At 43.6% G+C, this 21,038-nt stretch overlaps 2 protein-coding genes across 9 annotated transcripts in view; both read left to right on the top strand.

The window, feature by feature from the left end:
- The first annotated feature begins 5,218 nt into the window (after positions 1–5,218).
- rbm44 (RNA binding motif protein 44) lies at positions 5,219–13,766 on the top strand. Of its 8 annotated transcripts, none has more exons than XM_069532731.1 (21): positions 5,220–5,359; positions 5,606–5,720; positions 6,733–6,760; positions 6,846–6,952; positions 7,137–7,211; positions 7,295–7,349; positions 7,447–7,478; positions 8,001–8,107; positions 8,195–8,415; positions 8,499–9,012; positions 9,290–9,342; positions 9,457–9,630; positions 9,933–10,098; positions 10,202–10,236; positions 10,318–10,399; positions 10,992–11,124; positions 11,195–11,317; positions 11,396–11,469; positions 11,637–11,710; positions 11,926–12,127; positions 12,858–13,766. In XM_069532731.1, the coding sequence occupies exons 1-21, from the start codon at positions 5,345–5,347 to the stop codon at positions 13,131–13,133; spliced, it is 2,661 nt and encodes an 886-aa protein (XP_069388832.1). In that variant the 5' UTR covers positions 5,220–5,344; the 3' UTR covers positions 13,134–13,766. The 8 variants fall into 8 exon arrangements, with proteins under 8 accessions (XP_069388838.1, XP_069388832.1, XP_069388835.1 ...); XM_069532734.1 differs by having other exon boundaries at positions 7,292–7,349; positions 11,007–11,082; XM_069532732.1 differs by having other exon boundaries at positions 7,292–7,349; positions 11,007–11,124.
- A 141-nt stretch (positions 13,767–13,907) lies between these two features.
- itgb5 (integrin, beta 5) overlaps positions 13,908–21,038 on the top strand; it is a 31,090-nt gene continuing 23,959 nt past the window's right edge. Inside the window, exons 1-8 of the mRNA XM_069532738.1 lie at positions 13,908–14,516; positions 15,932–16,017; positions 16,153–16,360; positions 16,497–16,746; positions 17,398–17,566; positions 18,593–18,754; positions 20,531–20,626; positions 20,712–20,801. Coding sequence (XP_069388839.1) covers positions 14,435–14,516; positions 15,932–16,017; positions 16,153–16,360; positions 16,497–16,746; positions 17,398–17,566; positions 18,593–18,754; positions 20,531–20,626; positions 20,712–20,801 — 1,143 coding nt within the window. The 5' untranslated portion in view covers positions 13,908–14,434. The remainder of the gene's footprint in view (positions 14,517–15,931; positions 16,018–16,152; positions 16,361–16,496; positions 16,747–17,397; positions 17,567–18,592; positions 18,755–20,530; positions 20,627–20,711; positions 20,802–21,038) is intronic.

Genomic DNA, 21,038 nt, shown 5'->3' with positions numbered 1-21,038 from the left:
TCAATCATTAACTCTCCTTTAACTTGTGGCAAATGGGAAAAACATCCTGGTTCTCGACACTGTAACTGGTGTTTACATTGATTAAAAAGCACTGAGTCAATTTCATATGCATTCATGTGTTTGTGTGATAAGTATATCACATATGTATAGAGTGTAGTTATTTAGGTACGTAAGCATCACTCAGCGTGGTGGTTATTCATCCAGTAGTTTTTATTAATAACTTACATTGCACACTCTAAAATTTAAAAAAGAGCACAGTAGAAATGATCAGACACCCCTTGTAGGCTAAACAAACAAAATAACAAATATAATAATATATAATACATGTCTTACCTCTATTTCTTTATCGTGGTGTTCTCTCAGCTTCTAGATGACACTTTAACCTCACAGTCATCTTACAGTGGAGTGCCTTGGATATTGGATATTTTAATATTTATGTCACTCCCAGCTCTCAGTCAAGTCTAATGCTTGAACCTCATGAATAATTCGGCAAACTCCGAACCAGCAACAAATGGCAGTGTCAGAAATGTCTTCCTGTTCTGAAGGTTTTAGTGTCAAACTGTGAATTATTTACTGACGAGTCGCGCAAACATAAATGTACGAGGATCAGCCACGACATTAAACCCAGGTACCTTTTTTAACACTGTTGCTCATTGGTGTTTATTACATTTGTGCTGAACAACATTACCACACAGTAAACCTCGGGTTATTTAATAATCCACAATTAAGAGGAATTCACAGTTTGCATGGACAGCATTTCAGCAGTTGCTAAATTCTAGTTCATTTTAAAAGCTCTTGGATATTTTTATAATGTGTTGCAATACCTTATATTTTACATAGTGATATATTTAGTTTAAATCTTGATGAAAAGTAACTAGTGCATAGAGCTGTCAAAATAAAGAGTATAGAGCTGGAAAGTAGACAAATCCTGCATCAAAAACAAAACAGAACCAAAACTACATACATTCAACGGTGCAGTGTGACATTCGTTGCAAATGAAGAATCCACTCTGTGGAGTGTGTATGTATTGAGTTCTTATCGGACCCGTTGCACATCCTTCAATTAAGTTTTGTAGAAATCCGTCTGGTAGTTTTTGTGTAATCTTGTTTACAAACAACAAACCAACAGACAGACGGGGGTGAAACCACATTTTTCCAGAGGTAATCATTTGCTCTAAACTGTGTTTGGCTCTGAGGCCTGAGGAAGTGTGAGCTTTGTGCTGTTTCACAACCATCTTGTGATGTTTGCTTCATTTCAACAGCTCATTGAATCTCGGTCTGAAACGCCTCCCTCGGGCACGTCTCTCTTATTTTTTGTTTTTACAGCGTCGGCCTTTTAATATCACCTGGTGTTAAATTTGCCCTGGAACATGTAACATGATGGTAACTGATAAAACAGTGGAGCTTTGGACCGGGGCTTTGTTTTGATGGCCGGCAGCAGTCGGCCTGGTGTTGAGTCTTATGAAAGCACAGAGTCAGAGCAGAGTGGCTGTGAATTCTGTGAGAGGCCTTTCAGTGAGCTCATGGGAGGTGCCCTGCTCTCATTGTGTGGGTCACAGTCATTACTGATGTTGTCTTTTACCTTTACTTCACTGCTCTTCATTGAAAGCTGCTGTCGGAGTGTGTGTGTTTATTTTAAGCCCCAATTCATACACCGGCGTAACCAAAATGAGGATGTCTGTGATCGGTATCACCAGCTCGTCCCGCACATTTTGCTTTTGCCGAGCAACAGAGCCCAAATTGGAGATGAAAAGAAAGTTTTAATGCTCCTTTTTTAATGAGTATCTTAAGCTGTTTAATTGTGTTGAAGCCTGATGCTTAAGCACTGGAAGCACAATGAACCCTGGGATAGGTTGGGCTGGGAAGGATGGGAAGGACGCATTTATCGATTGAATTTGAAGGAGCCATTAAAATAGTTGCTAAACTAGTTGCTAGTTCTTCAGCTGCAGCCTCCGAAGGAATGCAGCCTCTGAATTTACACACAGTCCAGTGCAATATATTGACCAGCGAACACAACAGTGACATTAAATCAAGGTAGGGACAGATGTATACATTATGTTTTAGGCACAAACACATAAGAAACAAACGAGGCTGCATCGTAAACAACTCTCTGAGTCAATAACAGAGTTCTTGATACATGGCCCGGGGCTGGAGCCGGGAGAAGAGTGAACCTAATGGGTCGTCCTTTAACATGCATCGGAGGCCGAACACATGACCATGAGCTGCGTCCAAGTAAATTATTGATCTAAAAACAAGAAAAGACAAGGCGGCTCAAGCATTATATGGTTGAAGAGTATGGCAGGCGCTCTCACACACACACACACAAAGCTTCCTTTCACTGCAGTTTGAGAGAGTGAACGACTCCATTCTGGATACGACTGCTAAGAAATATGGGTCACGCTGCTGGGAAGGAATCAGCACAAATCTTTCACATTATTTGGCTAACGCGATGTGTTCGCACTGTGCTAATTACCATGGAGAAGCTCTGCTCCCTGAAACTCTGTTACATAATGGATTGCTCTCTCACACACACACACACACACACACACACACACACACACACACACACACACACACCACCCACCAGAAGTCATTACTTGTGTCAGATTTTCATGGGAGCTCATATTTATTAACACTGACCATGGCTGCCCTCTAGTGCACAGAGACCTGAACTACCAGAACACGAGCACCAGCGTGTCCCACAAAGAATATACTGTAAATAAATTAGACACAGCACAGTTTACTCCACACACTGTAATTACAGAGCATGTAAGTCTAAAACAAGTTTTCCTTTCAGTTCATATGTTTGACTTTGATTTAAATATTTAATTTAATTTAACTATGTTTGGAAATTGATCTGCCTATTGTCAGTTGGTAGGTAAGTATTTAGGTAGGTAGGTTGGTAGGTTGGTAGGTAGGTGGGTAGGTAGGTAGGTAGGTAGGTAGGTAAGTAGGTAGGTTGGTAGGTGGGTAGGTCGGTTGGTAGGTAGGTAGGTAGATTGGTAGATAGGTTGGTAGGTAGGTTGGTAAGTGGGTAGGTAAGTAAGTAGGTAAGTAGGTAGGTTGGTAGGTAGGTAGGCAGGTAGGTAGGTTGGTAGGTAGGTCGGTCGGTTGGTAGGTAGGTAGGTAGGTTGGTAGAGGGTGGGTAAGTAGGTAGGTAGGTAGGTAGATAGGTCGGTAGGTAGGTTGGTAAGTGGGTAGGTAAGTAAGTAGGTAACTAGGCAGGTGGGTAAGTAGGTTGGTAGTTAGGTTGGTAAGTGGGTAGGTAGGTAGGTAAGTAGGTAGGTAGGTTGGTAGATAGGTTGGTAAGTGGGTAGGTAAGTAAGTAGGTAGGTTGGTAGGTAAGTGGGTAGGTAAGTAAGTAGGTAAGTAGGCAGGTGGGTAGGTAGGTAGGTCAGTCGGTCGGTAGGTGGGTAGGTGGGTAAGTGGGTAGGTAGGTTTGTAAGTGGGTGGGTAGGTAGGTCGGTCGGTCGGTCGGTAGGTAGGTGGGTATGTATGTAAATGTAAAACAATTATTTAGCGTCTTCCTGCTGATGATAGTGAGACATGAAGCTGAGTCAAACAACATGTTACAATAGAGGAACTGTTCCTGATCCACAAGCTGCAGCTTCTCTGTCTGCCTTTTCTTTTTCTGTCTGAGTGGTGGGTGTAGAGTGGGAGCTGAGATGTGAAGCTCTTTTAATATGTGTTTTTCCCTCTCAGCTGCACATAAAATTCCCCCCCACTGCACAATAAAAGGAGCACAACTGAATTGTACAGAGTGAAAAGTAGCACTTATCAGTTTTGGGATGTGAATATGTTCTGGTAGCACAACAACTCTGTCCATGACTTTTCCACCAGCTGACGTCAGCATTATATAATTATCTTCCCTGTGGCTGCAGCAGAGAACACAACAACAGAATCCTTGTGTGGTGTTTTAATGGGCTCTGAGCACTAACAGTAAGTGTATGGAGAATGAAAGTGTACTAATAACTCACTTTATCGTTAGAGAGAGCACTTCATGTTCAATAATCCCATAAACATTCTGCAAAACAACCCTTCAGACTATTACCAGCTCACATGTGCACACATTCAATTTTTTTATTATGACAAGTATTGTTCATTAAACCCATTTAATGTGTCTATGCATCAAAATGTATTAAATAGATAAAACAATGCAGAAAAACTTCCAATAAATAAACTAAGAAGAGCTTTTAATAAACAGCAAATTAAGAAGTAAATCCTCCACAGACAAGGGGATGTGGGAGAATGTTGGGAAAAGAGATTCAAGGACAAATTCATAGGAGGGAGTTGTTTAATTCTGAGCTGAACCTACGATGGACATTCAAAGGTCTGACAATGTGAATAAAGAGTCAGTGTTTGTAGAAAATACACAACGTGCTGCAGAATGAGGGGTTTTGATGGAAATGTATAATACAGCAGTGAGTGCAAGCTGTGTAACTCAATCACAAATATCTTATGTGAGCAGATTATTTATGTTGAAGGGGAGATTCCCCGACTGTTGAGGTCTGTGTTGGAAACAACGTCAGAGTTATTAACTCACTGATTTAATATAATATAATATGTTGAATGGTGCGTTGGGGAAGTTGGGTTTTCCCGTTTTAGTGGGAAATGATGCTTGTTAGCTAAGTATGAATAGGGGTTTTAAACATGGTATAAATATTAACATTTATAACATTAAAAAATGTTTAACAGCAACCAAGCTGCACTTTTTATTTCTGTAAAGTTAAAAACTTTACAGTAGAGCCCTGGAAAACTCAAGGACCAATGAATGAGCTGCAAATCATCTCATGAGCCAATCATGACTCATCCAGTCATGTTGAAGATAATGATAAAAAAATAATTAATAACAATTTAAAGTTAAACGCTATTTTTAAATTTGCTAATATTTCCTGTGTTTTATCTTTTGAACATGAATCAGGTACTTGTTCTGTTTCCCTTGAATAGTCACATCTCTATGATGCGATGATTAAAGTTAATTAAATGACTAATGATTAATTAAATATTACTTTGTCATCAGGAGGTAAAAACCTCTGGGACTGATTGAGGTGGAACTCTACCTGCAGGTCTGGACGCCATGAGAGTTTATTCATCCATTCACTTTTATGTATTAACTTAAAACATGTAAATTATAAAGAAGAGAAATTACACAAACAAGTTAAAAGTTCTGTATTATTATTATTATTATCATAGTGATGAAGTCAACTAGAAGTTTTCTTCTCTGTGTGATTTGTGCGGATTCAACCTTTAAAGTCCTGATCACTGCTGAAGCTAACGGAGCTAATGAGCTGCGACTGAAACGAGCTGCTCCTTCGTTACGTCTGTTTCCTGTGAAGCCGGTGGACATGGCGACACGTCGGGTAACAAGCGTTTAATACTTAGTTTAATACTTAATTCATATTCAGTTTAGATTGTTAATTTAAAAAAAAACTAAAGCTCTGGTACTCGTGTCGGTGACGAGACGTAGTTAGCTTAGCGAGCTAGGTTAGCTCGCTAAGCTAACTAGCATCTTGCAGTGTTATGAGTTTTTTGTTATGAGTGTGAACCGCGAATATCTGTGTGTTAATGTGTGAATGTGTGTTTACTGAATATCTGTGTGTTTCCAGACAGTGTGGCCGTGTTTCCCGCTGACTCTCCCCGGTGAGCTGCTCCTCCCCGGGCAGAGCTACGCGGGCGTGATCCCGATTCTCTACGACGCGGTGATCGAGAAACCGTGTCCCAGTAAGTCCCCCGGGAGAGAACCGTCCATATAAAACCGTGTCCCAGTAAGTCCCCCGAGGAGAGAACCGTCCATATAAAACCATGTCCCAGTTAGTCCCCCGGGAGAGAACCGTCCATATAAAACCGTGTCCCAGTAAGTCCCCCGAGGAGAGAACCGTCCATATAAAACCATGTCCCAGTAAGTCCCCCGAGGAGAGAACCGTCCAAATAAAACCGTGTCCCAGTGAGTTCCCCCGGAGAGAACCGTCCAAATAAAACCGTGTCCCAGTAAGTCCCCCGGGAGAGAACCGTCCATATAAAACCGTGTCCCAGTAAGTCCCCCGAGGAGAGAACCGTCCATATAAAACTGTGTCCCAGTAAGTCCCCCCGGAGAGAACCGTCCATATAAAACCGTGTCCCAGTAAGTCCCCCGAGGAGAGAACCGTCCAAATAAAACCGTGTCCCAGTGAGTTCCCCCGGAGAGAACCGTCCAAATAAAACCGTGTCCCAGTAAGTCCCCCAGGAGAAAAACTAAATACAGCTGTGACACATAGTACAGATGAAACAGCATGTAAACCAAAGGTGTGGCCAGAAAAACACAAGAGGTGACAGTGGTGTCTGCCGAGAGGTTTGAATCCGTACAGTGGGTTTGAAGTTTGAATCCGTACGGTGGGTTTGGAGGTTTGAATCCGTACGGTGGGTTTGGAGGTTTGAATCTGTACAGTGGGTTTGGAGGTTTAATCCGTACAGTGAGTTTGGAGGTTTGAATCCGTACAGTGGGTTTGGAGGTTTGAATCCGTACAGTGGGTTTGGAGGTTTGAATCTGTACAGTGAGTTTGGAGGTTTGAATCCGTACGGTGGGTTTGGAGGTTTGAATCCGTACAGTGGGTTTGGAGGTTTGAATCCGTACGGTGGGTTTGGAGGTTTGAATCCGTACAATGGTCGAGTTTCTAAAAGGACCCAGTTTAAAAATGTCCCCATGATCAAGTTCCTGCTGTCGACACTTCATTCATGTCTCTGTCTCCATCAACAGAAGAGAGAAGGAAGTTCCTGTTGGAAAGGTAACACAACTGCTTCTGTAAGTCAGCTTGTATAAACTGATAACACTGATCAGCTGACTGACAGCTTCCCCTCATCACCCTGCAGGTCAGTGTTCGACCTGGTGGATGCTCATCTCTACCTGTCGCTAACTGACCAGAAGCTGCTGGGCTGGTATCTTGGTTTGGCCCCGGAGGACAGAAAGATCATACTGGGTATGTTTGAGAGAGTACGACTCAATCATCGGTTTAATTTATGTTTGCCATTTTAAAATAGATGAAAATGTCCTGGAGTGTATGTTGGATGTGAATGTGTGAGTTGAATGAGGAAGAAGGGCTAAAACATGAGCAATGAAAAGTTTAAAAATGTAAATTAAGTTGAATTTGTTCTCTCTTGTAGATGAAGGAGGGTTTCACCAGTTTCTTCAAAGACACCCTGCGTTAGAACTGTCTACACATCATGTTTATGTGAAGTGTAAGTCTATGAAGATCCCATCAACTTCTAGTAACTCTTCAACACATGCATATAATCAATGTTTTGTTTTATAACAAAAGCAGATAACAGTGGGAGGATCATTCCTGTCCAGCCAGCCATCACATGCAACCAACACATGTATGTTAGCCACATTAAATCCAGTGAATTGATAACACACAAGTCAAGGATTCATCATTTTACTGTGATTTACTGTTGAACATCTTTTATTCCTTAGATATAAAACAGGAGCAAAGAAGAGCAGATGTGGTAAAATGCAAATCTCACACAAGCACGACGATGACAAATATGAAACCTCTGAGATTCCAAATGCATAATTCAGATTTTCTCACTCAAGTCACTGGTAGTGATGGATGGACAGGTACTGTAGCTCAGGTCACACATACTGAAGGAGTATTCCAGTGAGACATGAGCTTGTCAAACAGAGACCCTTGCAATTCAAGCAGCATGTAAGTCTTGCTCTGGGTCATAGACTGTATAACAGTGCATGGTAAACTGATAAACGAGCAATATATACCATCATGCATTGCACTCGTGGCGTTGAGAGAGGGCCGCACATGATGTAAAGAAAATGACCAGAGTAGTGTCCTAAAGTGTTTAATTTGTTTTGCCAACAACTCCAGCCTCGTCTTGATAGTGTGTGTGAAATCCGTGACAAACATTTTAGTCTAGAACTTTTTAAACTGCTCTTTAATCCAGTGAGCTCAGATCTTTATTCAGCAGCTGCTGCATTAAACATTTTGCCCTGTTAACTGCCCCACACACATCTAGAGATGCTTCCCAGTAACGTGAGGAAGAACTTCACCCGAGAGCCACATGAGGTGACCTGCCACAGCAAACCGCTGGTGCATGCAGCCTATGACAGCCCTATCACACAGGTACCAGCCCAACACACAGACAGGGCATGAAGTTTTCTGCCTGTATGTTTAAACATCAGTTTAGTCTTTTAACTTTTTCTGTTGAAGAGTGCACCACTGACCCGGCTGAATGAAGACGGGCCATTATGGCAGATGCCCAGCTGTGGGGCTGTGTGCACGGATCCAGCAGTACTAGCGAGCTTCCCTCTGGACGTGGAGCTGGAGCGAAGTGGTCAGAGAGGAAATCCTGAGCTCAAGAGCCACATTTCAGTGATGCAGGACCAGAATGCTAACATTGATGCTAACTGTGCTGAAGTCAGACAATTACAGTGAGTATTTATATTTTGATGGTTTCATCTCGTTGTTCAATTTGAAGTCATATAGATATGAGCCATGTTGTTTCATGTTACAGATCAAATATTAACAAGTCTCCCTCTGAGCACTGCAGCTCTGACAGTGAGGATGTTGATGGTGGAGAACGCAGTGACAGGAGCGTCCAATCAGTAGCTTCGGAGCAAGTCAGCTGTTCTCTAGGCCCCGCCGAGGAAACCGGTACACAAGAGGCGTGTCTGGATAACACAGATGAGGCTAACTTAAGTTTCGACGATCAGAATTACGACTCCCCCAGCATCATTGAGGAAGATATGAGCATCCTTGTCTTTGTGGCCCCCGAAGAACCGCAAGCAAAGGTCGCCACTAATAGTGAAGCAATGTCAGACACCAGTGAGACTGTGACGTCTCCAGCCAAGGAGGACACCTCAGAAAATTGCCCCTCCCCTCTGCATCGCGTTCTCACCTGTGATGTCATGGTTGGCACAGAGTTTGTACCACGTGTTTCAACTTTCACCCAATCAGAGGATCCACAAACTGCAGACAAGCACGTCATAACTGAAGTGCACATGGCAGATCTGGACTATCTTGCTGAGGTAAGGTTGAATTGTTAATAAAGATGAGAATAATAATAATAGAACTGGAAATACGTTCTCCACAGTGCTGTCAGGATGCACCTGATATCATTAAGGGGAAAACACTCCTGCAGCGATGGTGCCCCTACTGTTCAGTGTGGAGGTTGTTTCAGAGGATGTTTCCTGAAGCAAACATTTTAAAAACAGTGCTGCGTTAGACAATGATTTATGTTTTATACACACTTCCTGTGAATCAGACCAGAAAAAAACTTAAAACAGCTTCTGTTTAACATTTCAGGAGTTCATCAAACTTAATGCAGCTCAAAAGGAACAAAAAGAGAAAATAAGAAGGTAAAGTACCAAACACACAATTCCACAGTAATCTGTAATACGCTTTGACCTGGAGACATTTCTTCCGCAGCGTTAACACTAATGTCTTTCATCCTATTATTTTTCCTTTTCCAGTTTGGGTTGTAAATTGAGAAAGGGATGTGACTGTGTTGCGCGTGCTCAGCAGGCAGAGCTGCGCCTCCTGGCCGTGCAGCTCCTCATGTGCAGACAGCACTGCTGGAGACTCTACTGTACCTCTGCTGAGGGAGACCAGCTCACTACGACAGTCAGAGATAAGGATCAATACCTGTCAGTTCATAACCTGTTTTAAAGACTACAACTGTGTTTTAGTTTTAAACTGTTGCTACGTTTACGCCTGCGGTCCTGCGGTAAAAGTGTTTATGGTGATATGTGTATGTTTCTTTCAGCCCGGACAAGTGTAGCAAAGTGTTTATATAAATGTAAACAGGAGTGTGTTGAACACTGTTTTGAATGAAGGCAAACGAAAATGCTTTCAGTTTTAAAACGAAGATGTATCTGAATGGAATTAGCCGAAGTACAATGGATTGATGTTGTTGGTCAAACCTTTTATTATTCTCCTTCCTCTTTAGGCCGAAGGAGCCTCCTGCAAACATTTCAGGTGTCCTGCAAAAACTGGAGTGCGACTATAATCACATGAGGGATAAGATCCTGGAGGGAGTTCCTCTGGAGCAACTTAAACCTCTGTGTGTTGACTCAGAGAAGATTATTACTGGAGCAAGCTACATCCCTGCACATGTAAGAGTCACCAGCCCACTGATGTCAGAATGATTTCAACTGTTGGTGGTTTTATGTTTTTTCACCACAGATGTAAAAACAATGATCTAACGTCTCTGTTTAGATTATTGGTGATGTGCTGGAAGATCGTCCTTCTCGGTATGTGAGAACTTAAATGCACGAGTGTCTGATGTAATCCAACAGTCAGGCAGCTGTAATGATGTCTCATCTGAATTTAAGGAACGCCCTGGAGCCACAGGGGTATAAAACATTAGCTGAAGAAAATAGACGTCCTGGTGATCAAAGCAGCGACGGCTTCCAGGTACGTTAACAGACTGACTGCGTTCACGGCTCCTGGAAAGTCCGAAGTCGTGAAGTCATTCTGACTTCAGTGGGTTCTTGTGCTTTGAAGTTGGAACTTGGAAAAAACATGGACGCTGTAAACGGCTTGTATGTATTTATGTGTTAAGGGCATTTAAACTATACCCTGATACCTCTTCCTAATATTTGTATAATAATGAAAATCAAACAAAAAGGTGCGACAGGTGTATAAATCATTTAAAAAGTGCACATGAATCATAAACTACTGACTAAAGGGTCTGGAATCAGGGGCTTTTTAGAGACAAACACAAAAGTTTAACAAGTTCACGTTAGAAGCTACTATTCAGAGCTGATTGTAAAGTTAATCACGGGAATTTTCCCAGTTTGGAATGAATATTTCTGATTATTCCGACACCATGTGAACGCACAACGAGACGTTAAAGAACAGTGCTACTAATAACAAACCTGTGAGCAGCTTGTTGTTGCCTCATTGCTCCTAACTGGTCTCTGTTTGGTGTTTAGTCGTCAGCTTGCACATCTTTCTTTTGGGTTTAACGGTTATTAATGCAAAACACTGGCTTTATTTCATTCAGTCCATCTTAACCCAGGATCGTCAGACTCAGGAGAAAAAGGAGGAGAACAGCAAAACAAGGAGAGCTGTCACTTGTGTCCCCCGGAGTGGAGGTGCTGACCATGATGCCAACAAGCTGGAAGAAAAGCAGATCCGTAAGAAAAAACATCTTGCACACATTTTTAAGTAATGACCAATACGGCGATGAATTCTTTGGTTGGGTAGGAGCTGCATGCAAAGAGCTCAACATGAGCGAGTCATGGTTCGATGCTGAAGAGGACCTGGAGCCCACAGGAGCTGCTGACACCGGACAGGACAACACCACGATCTCAGAAGGTCAAACTGATGGTGAGTGGTTAGTGAATGTAGCTAAAGCTCTACAGCTGTAAGTCTGGAGGATTCTGAACTTTAATTTTTTTGTTGTAGCCACAGAATGTCCCTGTGAGGAGGCTGAGAGCTCAGTCCTCTGCGTCGCTAACCTTCCCAGACACGTGACAGAGGTGACGTCCGGCAGCTCACTACACAAAATGAACCATCTCCAACTACATGATGAATGCCACGATTAAAAATAACTGGGATTCATTTCCATTCCCTGTGATGCTTTGTATGGTACCATTGCAGCCAGCAGGGGGCGTCACAGGCTTTAACTAAGTCTTATCTTTGTCAGAGTGAAGTGATGTCATGGTTTCAGAAGTACCATCCCTCTGATGTCATTATCTCTGATGTAAAGAATGATCTGAGGTGAGCTGCACGAGAACATCCGAAGTTTACACTTTATTATTTGTGACTTTACTCTCACAACATTATTTACAGATTCATGGTGTTTTGCATAAAGCAGCTGCACAAATCCTAATTCATCGGTTTCGGTTAGAAAAGTGATGTGAAAACAGCCATTCACTTTCCACATGGTTAATGTGAGTGAAAGAACTGACCCTCTCGCTGGCTGCGGTCTCCAGAGTTGCCATAGTGACGGTAACCGGCCTCCAGCCTGCCGAGGCTGCTGCGAGAGAGCTGAATGGCTTCAGGGTGAAGGGCCATACTTTACATGTGGAGCGCATCAGCAGAGCCGTCGGTGGGAGCCAGGGTCAGAGCCGGGCCTCACAGGAAGCCACCGAACTACAACCACCCGAGACCGACCTCAGAAGCACTGAGAGGAAGGTGAGAGATCTAAAATGATATAATGTGAATTTTTAGTCTTAAAGTATTTTGTACTAGGTCTTAAATATATTGTGGTAGTTCTTATTTATATAAATGAGTATTTAAGGCTAGAAAATCTCTCCAGAAAATCGAAATTAAAACTTTTGATTTTCAATTTTATCCGACAATTCTCCAAACAAAAATGCCGGATACTCTCTGATTTCCGTTTGTCATACAACTGTTGCTTTATAAAGACATCACACATTAATGAACATCTTGTAAATGTGCCAGTGTGAGCCAGCTGTTCATTTTCACCTGTTGTCCTTCAGCCAGACAAATTAAAACAAACATAAAATAAACAATAAAACAGTTTATTGATATTAGAAAATAATTAGCTGATTAGTCATGAATGATATAAATCATTAGTTGTGATCTTTAAATTAAATATAATGATCTGAGAGATTAATATATTATATAATACATATAATAACCTTGGACATTGAAAGAGCTTGTTCAAAAAGAGTCGATTGATTCTCTAAAATAATCAATATTTAAGTACATTAGGCAACAGCAGCTTCCCGGGTTCGATTCCGACCTTTGGCCCTTTGCTGCATGTATTCCCGCACTCACTCTGCCCCCTTTCACAGCTAGCTCTCTGTCTATCAAATATAAAGACCAACAAGCCCCAAAAATGTACGTGCGTTATAATATAATACTTAATAATCTCTGTCCTCTCTAATTAATATCTCAGCGGCCTCTGAGCTCCAGCATCAAGAGCAGGAAGGTGGTCTCCATCTCGCCCACAGCAAAGGCGACGTTTCTGCCCCAACACTACGGCACCATGGGCAGCTTCGATACTCTCATGGCGGAGCTGACGCTGCACCACCCAAATGTCGGGAGGCCGAGGATTGTCGATGCTCTGGGAGAACTGAGGGCCAAGCACCAGGGGCTCCTCAGTGGCCTGCCCCTCAGGAGGATCAGGGAGATGACGTCGGAGCTTCTGACCAGGCCAGAGAACGTCCCGTAGTTATGAGGAAGCATGAGGAAGCAGAAGCAGGTTCCATGATTTTGTTTTTCTTGGTTTAAAAAAGCATCTCAACCCCTCAGGGTTATTTTTACAACTCAAAAATCACAAGGAAAGGGGAAGTAATGAATCTGAAATCTCTGACATGTCAGCTGAAAAAGTTCTGTTTACCTAAGAAACTAGTTCTCAAATGTTAGTTTATTAGAGTGTCTGTGTTCAGGAAGCATCAGATTGTTTTTGATTGTTCTTCAGTGCTGAGTTCATGTAGCTACAAGTTCAAGTTTGAGGTTTTCACACAGTGCCTACATCTGTTGAAGATCCTATCTCATTTGTTTGTAGAGATTTGTATAATGGTTCATAAGGTTGCTCTCTGTGGTACATGCAGCGGTTTTGTTACGTTCCATCAATGAAAAGGATGCAAATAGAAAAAGTATTTTTGTTGTGATTCATCTGTGTTTGATTTAGAGGAGACATTTCTGCTCATATCCAGGTCGTCCATTTTACTTTTAAATGTTTTCATGCTCTGTCCAGAAAACACTGTCCTCACTCTGTCCATTGCTGCAGCTCCTCTTTTCAGCCTCTGTCTTAGACACTTGGTTTGAGCTCCTGTCTCTAATAAAGCATATGTTTTCTTAATTTGCTCAGAATTGTTCTATTTGCATGTATTTTTCTATTTGCACGTGTTTTCTTTATTTGCACGTGTTTTCTTTATTTGCATGTGTTTTCTTGATCCGCACAGGTTTTGTTGTTTTCTTCATTTGCAGTGCGTTGAGCTCTCTCGGCCACCGTACCTCTGCAGGGTGTCAGCCACAACATGGAGCCCACAGTTCTGCAGGCAGCGAAGGAGTTAACGTAATCTCTGGATGTGGAGGGGCGGAGATTGCAGCTGGGAGTCGAACTGGTCAAACGAGCAGAAATCCGTGTTAGAAAGTCGCTGCCGGAGTTCCTGTTTCTCTTGAGGCCCCTTCTGGAGTTCAGGTCTCCTCCGTGTTTGGAACAACATGAACCCGGCGGAGGAGAAGCCGTGGAGCCGTCGCCAGAGTCTCCGGGTGAAGTAGTGGAGACGTGGAAGTCTGCGGAGGATTTTTCCCGACAACACTTCACCGACAAACGGATGATTGCTCCGGTGTTCACTCTTCGTTATGAGCGCAGAGCCGTGGAGCTGCAGGAGGACCCGCACGCGCGTCACTGTCATGGTTTTCACGCATCGTCCAATCCAACGAGGGGTCTGATGGGAAAGTAATTAAAGCTCGTGTCAGGCAGAGATACACATCAGAGATTTCACCAACACGCCGAGTGGCACCATGCGCAGCAGCCCGGGGACGTGGATGTGGCGCGCGGCTCTGTGCTGCGCGCTCCTGCAGACCTTTACGCACACGGTCCGAGGTAAGAAGGACAGTGTCCTCTGTGAATGTGTCCTCGGCGTCTCCCCGCCTTGATACAGAACCCCCTTGTGAACCCGTGAGTGCAGCAGCAGCTGATCCGGAGCCACATGGAGGCGACGGGAGCCTCAGTGTTTGTTGATGTGTCGACGGTTACACGTGTCACCGAGGTTCTGTGATTTCAGTTTGCGTCTGTGAATCTCTGTTTCCAGACAAGAACTCTGGAGAACGTCCGGAACAATTGTGTCCGGACATTTGTCTTCCACCTATGAAGCAGCAGGAGATTGTCCGGGTCAGACTCGTTCCCAGCAACAGGAACATGTGGGGAACTATAGGAAATGTTAAAGAGTCCACTCGAGGCTTAAAGGTTCAGCGTGTGGAATTCAGTGACATCTAGTGGTGAAGTTGCATGTTGCTAATCATAAGAGAGAACCTGTGGCAGCTTCAGTTCTCATAAAAACTCAAAAGCTGTTTAGTTTGTCCAGTTTGGGCTTCTGTAAAAAAACATGTCTGCCTCCGTAGAGAGGACCCGCTCCTGATGCAAACATAAAGTTTTAATTATAACAGAGTGAAGAAAACAACATCTCACACAATTCAGATGAAACACAACGGTGAAAACATCACGAGGATCATTTTATGAAGTAAAAGTGCTAAAATATTTAAAAAAAAATTAGTTTAGAAGCACAAAGGAAGATAAAATAAGAGACGGCTGTTTCTATTTGGGCAACAACTACCAGAAGGAAGTTTTTAAATTCACTGAACAGAGTGTGAAGCATTTTTAACAATATGTTGCTTTCCTCCCGTGGTGAAGAACAGCTGTTTCTGTGGGTTTCTTACTGTCTGATTTTTATGTACTTACGTTTGCTAAAATGTCACTGAGCTGTCACCACAGACACCCGACAGACAACCGACCAGGAAATGCGTCACCTCTCACATGCTTTCTTTGTGTCAAAGTGTTGTTGTCGCATCAATGTTATATTTTCTGGCCTGTGTGTGTGTGTTTGTGTGTTTTTGTGCTTTTATATTGTGATATGTTGAAACACTAGAAACATTAATACAACACTAGAACAGCAGTCAGAGCACACTCCTCCACCGAGGCTAAACAATCCAACACCTGATTGTTCTTATAGTAGAAGTATGAAAGAAAAAAAACAATTCCTGGATCGACACCAACATTTGATGGGTTCTTCGTTTGCCCATATCCCGTCCTTCATAGTTTAAAGATAATTGGCGTAATCCTGATGACAACAGAATCTCGTTGGTGGAGGTAATGATGGACTCCACTACAAACCAACAAACTGTGGCTCAAACCAAGAAACAATAATGACTGTTGTGGATCAGATTCCATCACTGTGCACAGGTCCTTCCTCTCACACGCTCCTCTTTTGTCCCTCTCTACCATCTCCACCTGTTTCTCAGGTCTCAACATGTGTATGAGTGGCAGTGCTACGTCCTGTGAAGAATGTCTCCTGATTCATCCCAGTTGCGCCTGGTGCGCACAAGAGGTACGACTCAGCCTCTGCATTATGTTCTGGATTTATTTACTGTGTGTGTGTGTTCAGCTCTCTTTGTGTTGGGAGCTCCAGCAGTTTTCACAGAGGTGGAATAGCAGCTCACGTTTGCTTATTTCTTTCTTTCAGGATTTTGGGAGGGGGCGGACTCTAACGTCACGGTGCGATTTCCGTCACAACTTGGAGAAGAGGGGCTGCGAGGCTCGGTCCATCGAGTTCCCCACCAGCAGCTTCTCAATCCTGCAGAACAGACCCCTGAGTTCTAAAGGCTCCGGGCCCACCCAGTTCGATGTCGTTCAGATTATGCCTCAGAAAATCTCCCTCAGCCTGCGGCCAGGTAAGAATCATAAATATGCAAAGTCAGAGAAAAGCCCTGCGCGAGGACGAGGGAAGTTAAAAAAAGTTTGATTATGAATAATTCACGTTTTTTATGAGTAAAGAAGCTGAGAGATTGTCTCCACCTGCACATCCAGGAGACCAGACGTGGTTTGGCCTGCAGGTGCGGCAGGTGGAGGACTACCCGGTGGACCTCTACTACCTCATGGACCTCTCTCTGTCCATGAAAGATGATCTGGTCACCATCCGCAATCTGGGCACCAAGCTGGCCCAGGAGATGGGAAAGCTCACCAGCAACTTCCGGCTGGGCTTTGGCTCCTTTGTGGATAAAAACATGTCCCCGTTTTCCTACACGGCGCCCAAGTATCAAGAGAATCCATGTAATGGGTGGGTAGTGGACGCAGGATTTACTGCTGGACATTATTGTTATTTACGTTCAGTTGTTGGTTGAAGCCAAGATCTGTTTTTACTCGGGAAATCTTGAAATAATCGTTTCCCTCTCACACCACACATTCTGTCGGATCATGTAACGTTCACGTCCTGCAGTTTGATAATAGAGGAGGTCAAACTGACAAGGAGCAGAATAGATGGAGGGTAAAAAGCTGTGGCACACGATCATTGCCCCCGAGGTGACACTGCACAGCTCTAGCTCGCTGCCATCGCGCATCACTTCCCATCTAGGTTATGGCCTCGGTTGTGTGCACGCATGTGTGTGTTTATCGTTCACACACAGTCGAGCACAGCAGGGAAATGATAAAGGGATAGATCGACATTTTGACCCCGAACCACTGACTCCTGCCTCTGCTCAACCTATTTATAAAAGAAGAAAACAACCGCGAGTTAAACCAGATCCCATCAATCTCATCAAAATAATCCTGCTTGTTTTCACAAATTTAAATCAGCTTCACCACGTTTTCCTTTTTAAACAACCAGCCTCGATAAACACAGATGAAACTCAAGTGTTTTTGCTGCTGTGTCCTGATGTGACTCTTGGAGGAAACACCTCAGGGATCTCTGCCTCTCTGTCACCCCACACAGATACAAGCTCTTCCCCAACTGTGTCCCCACCTTCGGCTTCCGCCACATCCTCTCGCTGACGGACAAAGTGGACCGCTTTAACGAGGAGGTGCAGAAGCAGATGGTGTCTCGCAACCGGGACGCACCGGAGGGCGGATTTGACGCCATCCTGCAGGCTGCGGTTTGTAAGGTGACAAACTTCCCTTCATCCTCATTAGTTTGTATTTAGTGCCCTTTGGAGGTCGAACCATGACTTGGCTGCATTTAGTGACAGCACTTGTTTGGTTGTAGATGGGGGGGGGGGGGGGGGGGGGGGGGGGGAGCTGCTGTGAAGTAACCGAGATGCTCCCGTGACAAGCCTCTGGCCTATTTTCTTGTTAATTAAAAGCACCATGGGGGACAGACAGGAAGTGCAGTCTGGTGCAGCTGGTTAAACATGAGGACGAGTCACTGGCAGGCTCAGTCATATCCCTGTTCTCCTCTCCCCAGTTTAATTGTTTTCTACAGGAAGAGAATGACTCCCTGCGAGTAGCTGCTGCCTTGTAATTTACTCCGGCTGCACTATTTCAAACACTGGTTAGGAGACTGGGTGTGTCCACAGGCATGATTGATCCAGCTTCATTCGCTGGTGGTCAGACATTCGATGTTGTGAGGATTACTGAAGCATGAATGGGGAAAATAGAAGAGGACATGTCTGAGAATGGATTCTGGGAAAGCTGAACGTTTTTGGGCTTAAAAATACTGATTTCCACTTCCACGGTTTTCTTTTGGTTGTTTCGAATGTATGTTTCTCTCCAGTGAGACCACAGCTCTGTTTTCTACAGACCCAACCCAACGCTACCACACACTGAGGCCCTCTTCTCTTCTCACTGGTTGACATGTCTTGTTTCTTTAGTGCTTTCGTCAGCGCTCTGTCAGACGCTTGTTCTGCTGCTGCCTGTTGTTTCCTGTTGATAAAGAACCAACCTTGTCCTGCTGAACTGGCTTTAGTGACTCACTGTTGTTGTTGTGTGGTTGATTGGATCTGTGGCTTCTTAAAGTTGCAGTAAATCCATTGACTACAGTGTTTGTGTCCACTCACAGTGGCTTCGATAATGACCCTTCCAACCCACTCTTTGCTCTAATTGCGATAATAAAACCAGAGGAAGAGTCGCACAGTTACATTTCAACCCTCCAACAAACCTTTGGCTCCTAATCTGCTGCGCATCTTTAACAGGAGGAAATAGGTTGGAGGAAGGGGGCGTACCACCTGCTGGTGTTTGCCACAGACGACGTCCCTCACCTCGCTCTGGACGGGAGGCTCGGAGGCCTCGTCCAGCCTCACGATGGACGGTGCCACCTCAACGACAGGAACGAGTACAGCGCCTCCACAAAGATGGTAAGAAGAGCAGCTGATGGCGTTTGTCTCTCACAGAACACAGCATCTTAACAGCAGAGCCGACCTTCCTCTGCCCGCTCACTTCAGGCCTGGCGCCAGGAAGACGTGACTGATGGGTCTGTTTAAAAAAATTAGGGGGCAATCTTTTTCATAAAATGCTGCTGGGTGGCCTCACAGCAGGAAGGTTCTCAGTTTGAATCCTTCTTTGTCTTTCTGTATATAGTTAAATTCACCTCGCTGGCAGCTCTAAGGTGTTCGCCCCCCTCTCGTCCATGTCAGCTGGGATTTGCTCTGAACAAAGCAGTATAGATAACGGATGGTTGGATGCGATACCTTTGAATAACAGCAAGATAAGGTTTGAGACATTAACTGTCAAAATCAGGGGACGTCGGTTTGGTCAATCTCCGTATGTTCCCCGATTATCCCCGATTTTATAGCAGCACATGCACCCTGCAGCTTTAAGTCCATTGAGAAACCCGAGACCTTAATGCTGCTGTAATACAGAGCGTTGTTCAATAAATCTCAGGTATGTTTTCTTGACAAAATCCAGCTGTGAACGGACGTTGGAATCTCCACAGCTCACTCAAAGAATGACGAGAAGTTATGAGCCTGATTCCGTCTTTGAGAACAAGGCTGTTTTTTTATGCTCTTAACCTTTTAAGGATTTCTGGCTCCGCTTGGCTCGTGTCCACGTCTGCATTAGAGATTTCAGTTTGGTTTATGTCCGACATGTTCAGTAAATCTGCCTCATTCCAAAGAAAAAGCTTGAGTGAATGCAGCTGAAGTCAAATGGCAACTTACTCAGACGACCTGAGTGAGAACATGCACTTATTGACAGCAGCAGCCTGTGGTGGTAATTGCGGAGGGAAGGGCCGGTGCACGCTGTCACAGCTGGAGGCTGCCGGTGAAACCACAGAATCCACCGTAGACTCTGGTGCGTACGCAGAAATGTTTCTCAACTGAACTCAAACTACTGACCTGACCTCGTGATACAGTTTTGATTTGAGTTCAAATGCCAATCAGGAGCCGGTGGAATTTTTTCTTTTTAAATTAAAGTCAACTGAAGTCTTTCACTCATAATAATAAGTTCATTGTGCTTTTGAAAAGTAGATCAGTATCATGCGGTTGCTGCCGCGCCCCAATTTACTCAAGACTTTTTTCCGTTTGGTTTATTTTCCTCTTGAAATAACGAAAACACGCGAGTGATGGTATACATTACATTTCTTTGTCATAAGGGTTTGATATTGACATCTCAGGAATCATTGTCAGATTATTAAGTAAATTATGTTTGTGGGACATAAATAAATAAAACAAAACACCAAATACAAACATGTAGAACTGGTATTAAGAAATGAAACTTGTTGTTTATTCTGTAAAATGATATAAACACTGAATATGGCTCATATTGGTTTTAAATCGACCAAGTTGGTTATTAATTGACTCTGCTGCAGAATGCTCTTCTACTAAAACTCTCATTTTACTTGAACAACACAGATAAACCTCAGACACAGACTGTGTTGGATCCAATGAAAATAACCACGTCTCAAAGTCTCAGATTCTGAAGCTTTTCTCAAGAAATGAGAAAATTCTTCAGCCTTTACTCCCAACACGCACATCTCAGAGGGACAAGAACATCAACATCCGTTTGGAAGCTTCCTGAGCGGAAGCTGCTGTATATACAGCAGTGCAGTATATATATGGCAGTGTAGTGTGTAGCAGTGCAGTATATGTGTGGGTAAAATACCTCTAATGCCTCCTTCCATCTCCTCTCTGCAGGATTATCCCTCTCTGGCTCTTCTGGGAGAGAAACTGGCAGAAAATAACATCTTTCTCATCTTCGCAGTCACAAAGCGGCTCTACGTTATTTATAAGGTTTTTATCATTTATGGTTTTAAGACGCTTTACTCGTCCTGCTCCTTTTTATGCATGAGACTAACGCTGTCTCTTATTTACAAAGAACTTTACTGCACTCATCCCTGGAACCACCGTTGAAATCCTGGATCAGGACTCCAAGAACGTCATTCAGCTGATCATCGCAGCCTACAATGTGAGTAAATGGCAGGATTTTCTGTTTGAGTGCTGTCAGAGAACCAAGAGAATGACAGAGAGGACAGATAAGAAGAAGAAGAGGAGGAGGAAAACAGAGAGAAGTTCTTTTAAAGTCTGTTAATGAGCCTCCAGCTGACACGGTCGGCTACGCACAAGCTGGATTTCTCATTCTGTATTGAGGCTGGAGTGTGGAAGTGATTTTAACAGCTGACTCTGTGGTGATGTTTTCCATATT

This window comes from Paralichthys olivaceus, chromosome 10, assembly GCF_024713975.1.
Source record: "Paralichthys olivaceus isolate ysfri-2021 chromosome 10, ASM2471397v2, whole genome shotgun sequence".
NCBI lineage: Eukaryota > Metazoa > Chordata > Actinopteri > Pleuronectiformes > Paralichthyidae > Paralichthys > Paralichthys olivaceus.
The sequence above is the reverse complement of the archived record's forward strand: the minus strand, read 5'-3'. Positions and strand labels throughout refer to the sequence as shown.